Source organism: Nesoenas mayeri (genome assembly GCF_963082525.1).
Source record: "Nesoenas mayeri genome assembly, chromosome: 14".
Taxonomy (NCBI): Eukaryota; Metazoa; Chordata; class Aves; order Columbiformes; family Columbidae; genus Nesoenas; species Nesoenas mayeri.
Window position 1 is genome coordinate 11475000 of NC_137556.1, and position 10437 is coordinate 11485436.

Below are 10437 nucleotides of genomic sequence, written 5' to 3' on the forward strand. Positions count from 1 at the left end.
ACATACATTATTTATATAATCCCACTCTTTGCCAGAAGTCCATCTCTGGTATTCAAGGATCTTCATTGGGGTTCTCTGGTGCCCACCCCACTCTCAGCTTCTTGACCTAATTTGTTGAGCATGCATGTTGTTGTTTTGTGCTACTACACAGCAAAAGTCACGTAGCTCACTCTTCATTTAGTGGAACATTCCGCTTTCCCAGCTTGCAAACCAAGGCCATCACACTTTGCCTCATGTCCAGTCTCTATATAGCTATTGTTTCTCTATTAAGTTCCTGTTACATTAAGTCTAGTCTTGTTACATTAGGCCTACAGGTTTCTAAAAGACTTTTGTTCCTCTTATCACTAGGATAGACCAAATTTACACTGGGCTGCTGAACAAGAGGAACTGGTGCCACTGGTGCTATTGGTGAACTCAGAACAGTTGGTAACAGTTGTGCAAAGTAGCAACAGACCCTTGTCTTGGCAATCAATGTGGATTTTAGACACGTCAACAGCAACACCCAAAAATTTAGACCCCAAAATATGAGGCACGTAGTCAAGTGAGGCCTCCTCTGAACAGAAAATGAGAAGGGAAACAGTAGTTCATTCAATAGCAGTTTATCAATGCTTGTTCCTGCCCTCCTCACCCAAAGATGAGAGTAGAATTTAGTAGCAATGAGATTGCAGAAAAAACACAAGAGAGATTAAACTGAATTGAGGAATTTGGGCAGGACAGTTTAGTTTTACTGTCACTTAAACTTACATATAAATAGTATAGTGTAGGAATGGTTATACGGTTACAAGACAGGTAACATAAAACAAAAACATCCTTTTTCTTTAACAGAAGAATAGTAACTTATCACATAGATCAGTTACACGTAGATCTTAGAAGGCAGTTTATTGGTTCTATTTCTTTCTCTCTCCACTGCTACATATAAGAACACTTAGAGTTTGAGGCACTCAAGGATATCCAAACAAAAACCCAAAGCAAAACAATTAGAAACTAGAGATGCTGACCAGCCATCAATAAATATACAGTTCTAGTCTTAATCAAATCTGAAATGAAAGAGCGCACTGAGTTAAATGTAGTACACTACTGAGAAGTTTACAATGTTAAGAGGCTACTGTTTCTTTAACTAACATTAGAGCATTGGCTTTGCTTCCTTTTACCCAGGGTGTTGAGACCGTCGTGGAAGCTACTTGGCCATACATACTACAAGTTTATATTTTAGGGAGGTTTCATAATCTTATTTCTGCAATAAAAGTATTATTGAATAAACGATAAAAGACCTGAGGGAATTAATGCATTCATTTGTGCTTTAGAGAAAAAGTTCTACAACCCACAAACTCACGATACTAACCAGTCTCCTAAAGAGATGTTTCTAAGCTTTAATCTTCTGAAACAATGAATGCCCTCCATCTGAAACCATACCAAAGTTAGGCACTAGCTACATATGAAGTGGCTAGCAAAAACTTATCAACATTCCAAATTTTTCTTAAAAAAAAATCTGGATTTCCTCAGCCACCGGTTTCTTTTCCCACTCCTTGGTTAATACATTACATGTGTGTTGATTGTTGGTCATTACTGAAATACATACCTTTGGTATTCTGATATTCTGAATTGTAATTTTTAAAGCTTGGGGGAGAGAGGGCAACATATCTGTTTAAACAGAGCATATGGCAGTCTACATGTTTTGTATAAAAGTGATGGGATAGCATTCCAATCTCCTTTACTGTTAAAGATGTCAAATTTGGTAGGAAAAGTTATTTTTTTCAATCTTTTGCTGTGCTTTCATATTAATGTAAATACACACGAATTAAATACTAATTTAGCACCATACGCTATTTTTTACTCATTCCCTTAGCTCAAGACTTGCTTTTAATCCTCTCCCATGTATTTTTTTTAATATTGGAGCCAGCTGAAGAATGTTCCAAAGCAAGCAATTACCATTAACATGCAAATTAAATCTTGAATTTTTAAGATGTCTCCTTCTTGACACGTGGCTGAAATAAAGTGCTGGGTGTTGAGAACTTCACTGGTATTTTGGTGCTGACAGGTTTTTTTACCAGCTCTCTTAGCAGCCACAAGTTGTAGAGTCTTTGGAGTAAGACCTTACGGTCTTAAGATCAAATAGTTGAAAATGTCTTCTGCTTACGTTCTCTAAGTCATGACTCTAAGAGCCTGGTTTTTTCCAAATACTTTGTATTATTACAAGACTCAGAAACACCAAATAATTGTAGTAACTGGAAACACTCCACAAGCATGACATAACATTTTAAGCTATTTAGTGTAAACAGCCTGAGCAGTATTGCACTGGTTTTAGGGCAGAGTTAGAATGTACTTCTCCAGCCTGACCAGACACTGATACACCATAATGAAGCCAGTTGAATGTGAATTATATTCCATTATACTTGGCTAGTCAGACACCTGGTATTATCTTCAATCCAGAGACACGGGATTCTGGTCTGATCTAAAGAATGATTGATTCAATAGCAACTCTAGAGCGCAGCTGGCAATTTTTCCTCTTGCCCTTGATGTCTTCAAGAAGGTAATTGCTAGTGTAGGAGTCAGGAGAGCTGACTGTTGGCTCTGCCTCACCCATACACCTCTGATACATAAGAGGCTTTGATCAAAATGGCTCTGTACCCCCTTAACAGTTTGCTTTCCGGGACAATCTCTGAGGTTTTAGGGGCAGGGTCCATCTTTTATATTGAGCACAGGGAGCACCAGTGCTCTTCATCAGCTATACTTATGTGCTAGAACAATGGCAGTGACAGCAGTATCAGAAAATGATAGTAACAACAATACCAGAAAATACAGCACAGGCTTTATGGACAAGTAAAGTAGCTTTACTATAGCACTGGCATTTTCTTTTGTTTGGGAATCCAGCCTGATTTTCAGGCTTGTATTTCATTACCTCTTATCATAGAAGAGAAAAAGAAAATGTAAGACCTTACTGTGAAAGCCCCTCCTTCTGCTCCAAATATAAACAAGTACATCGAAACCTTTTCAGCGCTGAGTTTTGAAAACTCTTATCCTCAATGAGTGCAAGATCTGTTCTATTTTCCATTCAATGCCAATATCTGACTATTTCTATTTTATTTTCTAGCAAACAGAATCTGAGCGCATCATCAGCTTACTCAAGCTACGTACATTTTTTTCTTCCCCATATTTCTATGTCATTGCTTCATCACACAAACTTGACTGTCTAGATTGTCCGGCCACTGCAGCATTTTCTTCAGATGTCATTTACAGCAATTTGCAAACATGCTCTTTACTCTGGTATGTGCCAAAAGCTGGCATGCTTCTCAGCATTACCTGCAGCTATGGGCCAGTACACGATGCTACCAGGAGCTGATAAAAAATACAAGCACTCCATGTTGGAAAGTATTGCTCTCCAGCTGCTCTCATTTATTGTTTCATGTCAGAAATTGTCAGAAACATTTTAGAGTCCCAGGGGTCTGTGGTGGTCTATTTTAGACCTCTGACTTACAGGATTCTTAGTCACCCATGTGGACATTCATTGCCTGCATAAGAAACTTGGTATCCTAGCAATGGTCCACAAACACAATCAGTTAAATATCTTAATATACTAAAGCAGATGGTATGAGTATCCAATAAGGCTCTAACAAGACAAGCTGGGAGGCAGAAAATATCCCCAAATTAGCTGCTGGATTTTCTGCCATTGTGATGAAACATCAGAGTTTGACTTTGTTTTCTTAAGTTGATCTTTGTTTTCTCATTTTGATCTTTGTCAGTCAAAATACATTCAGGGCAAGTTGACGTGCAGTGAGAATGTTTTTAGGTTGACTGTCCAGAGCCACAAGCATTTGAGCTATGAGAAGCTTTTACAATATTATCTTGCTCATTTACATTCTTACTGCCTAATTGCTAGGACCTAGTTTCCAGATAAACAGAATTCATGATAGTAGTGGCTTTAGTCTGTGTCCTAGGATAGACAGAAGAATTTTCTTCCAACATCCCCCATTAATTCCTCTGATTCAATGCTAAGAGAATTAGGTTCCTTATCTTTCTCAGCTTATCTGTTTCAACAGGAAACAGCTCCAGCTGATGAACAATAACAGTTCATACCTGCAGACTTTTTTTCCCACTGATTTATCTTCAGTTTCAGTACCAGCCTATATCCTCATGTTCTATTCACGTCCTAATCCAAAAGAGAGTAGAATCATCTGACTTGCCTCTTTTACTAGTCTATACACACAGCCCTAAGACCTGCTGTTATTGTGCTAGAGGTCATGAGCAGTTTCAACTAACCAACAGTTTCTTGTTACCTTAGCACAGATTTACATATATCTCTTTACCAACAACATATCTAATTAATGCTGGAGGCACTAGTATGAGCAGTCTAGCTAAAGAAGAAATAAATAATGTATTGAAGGTACCTGAATAGTCTGGTGACCCAATGGAGGATTTTTATTGCTTTGCTTTTCTAGTCAGGTGTCTTACCTGCAACTTCAAGACATGGCAACTTCACTAGATTCTTGAAGATTTTTAGAAAATATTTCAATTATATGTAGTGTCCCTATCTTTGACTAGAGAAAAATGGACAAAACCTCTAATGCCAGTGTACAGCATCATTTCCATAATATATGCCACCATTCTAGTGTACTCCAATGAGAGTGATGTTCTCAGCTCTGCCAGGAGAAAGAGCACATACTGACACCACAGACCAACAAAACCCCTTGGTCCTTGCATTGCAGAAGACAGCCTGCCTGGTGCTACAGGGATGTGCAGTGGCATGGCTGGCCTTTTTGGTGTCTTGCCTTCAAAGATAAGGACAAGGGCTCCTTTCCTCACTTTACATTCTTTTGAAGTGCGAGTCCTACTCCAGCCAACTGGAGTACCAGACAGAAATGACACCCACATTCCAGTTCCAAAATTTTCTTCATTTGTAAGCTCGGTAAAGTAATAAGTTTTAACTCTGGGAAAATGTATTCCCTTGACTGATGATTCAAGCATAAAAGACATACTCTAGTTTAATAATGAAGAAAATACAGGTGTAAAAGCAGAACAGAAACATCTTCAGGTCTGAAAGCAGCCAGTTTACCAAAAAGTGAACAGAATCACTGATGATCACATTTAAATGACAAGACTTAAAGCTTTTACAGTCTTAACAATTTACCAGATTTGTTTCATTTGAAGGAAAAAAGAGCCAGGTCGCAGGATAAATTCCAGTAACGTGAGGCCATCTAGTGCATATTGTCAGTGTTACAATTTCTGCCTTCTGGGCTTTGTTTTTTTAATATCTGGCCCTAGCTCCTGCTCTGTGATTATCTTCTGTAATTTGGGAAATATATTATTTGTGAATAATGGATGCAATAAACATATTCTCCAGAAAGGTCACCATAGACCAAAAAAAAAAGAGTTAATGTTTATTTTAATAACTATGCAATCTAAGTAGCTAAACAACATACATGAATCAGAATTGTACAACATTGGAAGAAAAATGAAAATTTAAAACTTATCTACAAAACCGAAAGAGTTGAAGTAGTGCTTAAGAAAGCTGAGACCTTTGAAAAGAAGCATCTGCAAAAGTTTCTGGGTAAATGAAGGAAAACACTTCACCAACGAGGGAAACAGAGGCAATGCCTGCACTGACTTGAGTCCATTAAAATCAGATGGCATTTTTAGGAGATTTGAACTTTAACCATGGAGACAAAAGTATAAGGAAGAGCTCATGTGAAAACCAGCTTGCTACAGATATAAGAATGCTCCTGAAAATCCTGAGGAAATGGTTTGCGAGGAGGACAAGAGTGTCGATCCCAACACTCTGGAGCAGAGAGAAGCAGCAAATGACAGAGCACAGCTGAATAGCCTACTTTGTGTTTTGTTCACTGTCATCAGAACATGCAGGATGAATGAAATTAAAGTAAGAGATTGTGATAAGGCAGTGTAAAGCTGTTCTCAGCACTCTTCTCTGTCATGCAGAATTCATTCAGCATGCCCCTGCTTGCTTCAAATATAAGGCACCTCTGCTTCTCCTGCAAAGGAAAGGAAGGATATAGACGTTGCAGACAGTAAGCTTAGTTTTGTAAACTAAAACCTCTCTGAAGTCCTCAACCAACAGCTTGCTAACAGAGAAGATACTACAAACATTTGTAGCAGACAAGAAGACACCGATCCGTAAACATTTTTCTTCTCAAAATTACTTATTTTGTCCATAAAAAGCAAGATATTTCTGGTACCACTTTTGAATTCTTATATGATCTGATTTGTGTACATGTGTCTTGTTAGCCTTGTGTTGCTCATTGGACTCTTTACTGTCTGACCTCTACACTTTCTGCTAGAATAGGAAGGTACTTACACAAACATCAAAGTCATTTATTTAGAACAATTGGACCTTATTGATGGGATAAACAATCAGTCTGTAAAGATTGAGCAAAGAAGCAGAAGAGTAGCTACCCTGAAAAATATTATAGCGCTTAGGTGGAACAGAAATACCAGATAACTCAGCTAAACTCAGATTCTGGTTTATTCAGGAGTAACTATGTAGTATTGTACTTACAGGATTGCTTTGCAGAAAGAGCATTTGTTGTTATATGTTTTCCCGTCAGAGCCACAGAAAGGTTGATAGAGTCTTTCACAGTAAATAGGTCTTCCTCTCTCTAAACTCTTGTATTCACTGCAGTCTATCTGCAAATACAGTATCATTTTGCTTTGAATCTGTCACATTCTCCATTCACCTACACAAATAATACATGAAATTTTTGGACAAACTTGTCAGCTGCTCTACATCAACGCAGTCAATGAGGCTCCACCTTCTATACTAGCCGAGTCTAAACCTCAAAAAAAAGCCCATTCCTCTGACAGAGATGTGTGTGACACTACCTGTGCCAGGCACTGAGCACCTTCAGGGACTTTGCTGTATGAGAATTCAGTCACTGGAAAAAAATACAGCCCTTTTTCCATCTACAGGAAAGGTGAATCTTCATATATTTTTCTGCGCAGTTGCAGTTTTTTTGGTACATTCAGGTGAGATTAGTTTTCAAGGCTGTGAAGGGTTTCTGCCTCTTTATTGCACAAGTATCAACTCTTGCTGCATTTTATGCTGGTGAAAGGATTTAAAACAGAACTCAGCCTTGCTGTTCTCTTGTTATGGCCTGATTTTTCCCCCCTTCATTCCAGCTCTTAGTGAAGGACATGAGTGTTACTTCAGCCAAACCCTGGAATTTATTACAGATGACATGATTTACATAGGTGATAAGATTAGTTTTACAGTAATCATTGCCTGGGGTCTGTAGGCGGGTGAAGAGTGAGGAGCTGTGTGCGGCCATCCCTGTGCCAGGGCTCGGCACAGACCGGGAGGTCTCCAGTGGCAAAGAGAGGCACTAGCCAATAACTCTTTTGTGTGTATTATGGGCTTAAACCCAGTGTCCCACTTCTAAACAGAGAGACAATATGGGACGTTAGTTTCCCTAGGTTTTTCTGAGGCAGCACACTGAGCCTCAATTGCCAAAGCAGGTCAGAAACCTGACAGAGCTGCCAGGTTTCCACAACATAACTCAGCAGAGGCAGCAGCATGGGAGGGAATCTCTGTGGCTTGTAACTTATACCATTTAAACACTGTTCAACCACCAACTTGTGAGAGGCAAGGGCCAGCTAATAAAAAACCTATAAAATAGGTTAATTTGCCCCATATATAAATATATATATATATATAACAGCTGGAAAAATGGGCAAGATACTTAGTTTGGTGTGGAGCGTGGAACAGGCTCTTCCTGGAAAAGTGTGTATGTTCTGGTGTAGTTTTCGGGGTCAGAGGCTGTAAATATTGTGCTGGTATGGGAGTAGCTCTGTGTGTGTCCTCCACTCCCTATTACTGTCCACTGGACCACCGCACAGCTTGTCTCTGCTCGGCTGAGTAAGGATTTTTATTGCTCGATGCCTCATTTCTTTCAGAGGTTGACTCCAGGACAGACACTCCAGCATAGCCAGAGAGAAGTTAAAATCTCTAGGTACATGACTTGGAATCTGAAAGACACCAAGAAAGTCTTATGGTGTCATTACCAGATAAATATTTTTAAAATCTTCATTTATCCAACTTAAAATTTGACCTTGCCCCATTTCTTGCCCAGACTACATTACAGGTAAAAGCATCTGGAAGTTTCCAGGGCAACTGTTCAGAAACCACATATCTCAAACTCAGGGATTGCTCTCTGAAATCTCAATACTTCGGCAGCATTTAATTAATGTTTAATGTGATTTTTCTTTTCCCTGTTCTCATGTTGTTACAAACTATATATTTTAATCCAGAAATAAAGGAGAAAATTACTCACCTCATTCTTTTTGGCAGCATCTGCAATATAAGCAGAATCACAAAAGATAAAATAAAAAAATGCTTTTGAACATTCAGCTTGCAACTGGGATGCTTTTGCTAGCAGCAACCCTTCCAGCAACACCAACTCTCTTACCTCTTTGAAAGTAACTAACAGAGCTTTTCAGTGTTTAATAAGATACAGGTGTCAGGACCTATTATACAAGTGGGCCTTATTGTATCGTTAGTATTAGAAATCTGTGTCAGCAATTAGAACAGCCTTTGTTGTTAAAGGTAATTTCCCCTTTTCACCAGACAAAGATTGAAAACCCAGGCATCAATTTTATGTTCAATGGCAAGTCTGCTTAGGATGAAATTTGTTGAGCATGACTGAGGCTTTAAGCAAATCACACAGTCCTTTTATACTTTTATTTTCTGTCAATAATGAGGATAATATCTTCATTAAAATGTAATAATATATATAATGACAATAGTGCAATTTGGATCATAATATGACTTTAAAAAGTGGTTTCCCTTGCCAGTTGATATGGTTTCAAAACTATTTGGCAGAAGGATTGGCTCCTGTCTTGCATACATATGGCATCTAATGTAATGAAACCCTGTCCTCAGGTGGGGCTTCATAAAGCTACTTCAAAACAATTATAATTATATCTCCCAGAAAGTAATAAAGTAATATTGGCATGCCTCCATTATGGTGACACATTTGTTACTGTCCTTAGGAATGTATTTTGTTCTCCTCCTGTCCTGTAATTGTCATTCTGTGGCTTCCAAGGGATAAAAGTTATCAGGCAGAGGCTTTGTGCAGAAGGAGCAGGAAGAAAATGTTTACAATCTGAAAGGCAATAAGGCTTTAGCATTTGTCTTAATGACTAATTATAGCTTTTTTGATCTATAAATCCATTAAGCTTTCCACTGAAACTTCCTTTCATGCAGCTGCTTATATCTTCTCATCAAATAAAGCTGTGCAGAGTAAAGAAAACTAGCATAAATAATGCTCCATGTCAAGTTTCAGGCTCCATGTCAAGTTTTAGGCTATGTCACCAGACGTTTGATTGAGCTTTCATTATTCTGGAATTGGACCCGATTTAACCCACTCCCACCAAAAAAAAAAAAAAAAAAAAAGAGATATAATTTTTTTCTCTGGTAATCTTTTAGTATTCACTATATATTTGGAAGTGAATGCAAAAAAAGATGAGTTCAAAAAGTATTGCTCCATAATGTTTTGATGCAGACAAGAGAAACTAGAAAGTTCAAGGAAGTGATTTGCTTGAATTCTTCTGAAAGCAATATTTATTTATCTACAGTAAATGAAACACTGTCTGAAAGGAGTTTCCATCAGAAGGCTGCCGTTTCATTAAAATGGGCATTCTGAGAAAATTTTCAAAGCAAAATTTTCAGAGCTATTTACAATGGAAACATTGTTTTGTTTCATAACTTTGGTTTTGTTATAACATTTTCATTGTTTTGCTTCTTTAACATTCATACTGCTGTTGAACTGCTATGCTACTAGCAAAGAAGACTTGGACTTTCCTCTCAGTTATTCTACTTATTTTTCTAGATCTTTATTTTCATTGCAAGTTTTTGTTTAAAAAACCCCTACCAAGTGAATGCTCAAGAAATTTCTCCCAGCTCCTTATTTTACCACAAAGTAACCTGTGCTCAGAGCTCTCTCCTGTCTGGTAAAATAACATCATAAAGAGATCCTTTACAGGCATATGATGTGTCCCATGCATGATGTGTCCTGCTCGCTCAGTTTGGCAGGAGAAGGACCTCACCAGCTCCAAGCTCCCTGCTCAGATAGTTCAAATTAAAATATAAAAACCTGCTGTAGTTCTGAGGCTTTACAGATCAATTTTAGTTACAACACAGAATGCAGCTCTGATTCACACCACTAGTAAAATATGGATTTAACCTACACAAGTTGGCAACTGTAAAGCTGCTGCAATATTGGTTGCTAAATAGTGCACAAGCATAAAATTTCACTTTCTGCCACCCAAGTCCAGAAACCATTGCTTACTGTCCCAGTAGACCGAGAAGCTTCTGTTGTTTGAACATTAGAACTATAATATATCAGAAATTAAAAAAGGTTACTCACTTGCTAAGCAAAGAACTGCCAGGGCAAGAAGCACAAAGGCACCTGTTATCTTCATGGCAGACAT

The 10437-nt window shown here is 38.2% G+C and overlaps 1 protein-coding gene across 1 annotated transcript; it reads right to left on the bottom strand.

The window, feature by feature from the left end:
* Nucleotides 1-5938: 5938 nt before the first annotated feature.
* On the bottom strand, nucleotides 5939-10437 carry LOC308045883 (ovomucoid-like; the record flags this gene model as incomplete). Its single annotated transcript, XM_080353399.1, has 4 exons — nucleotides 5939-5984; nucleotides 6509-6636; nucleotides 8280-8299; nucleotides 10374-10437. The coding sequence occupies 4 exons, from the start codon at nucleotides 10435-10437 to the stop codon at nucleotides 5939-5941; spliced, it is 258 nt and encodes an 85-aa protein (XP_080209525.1).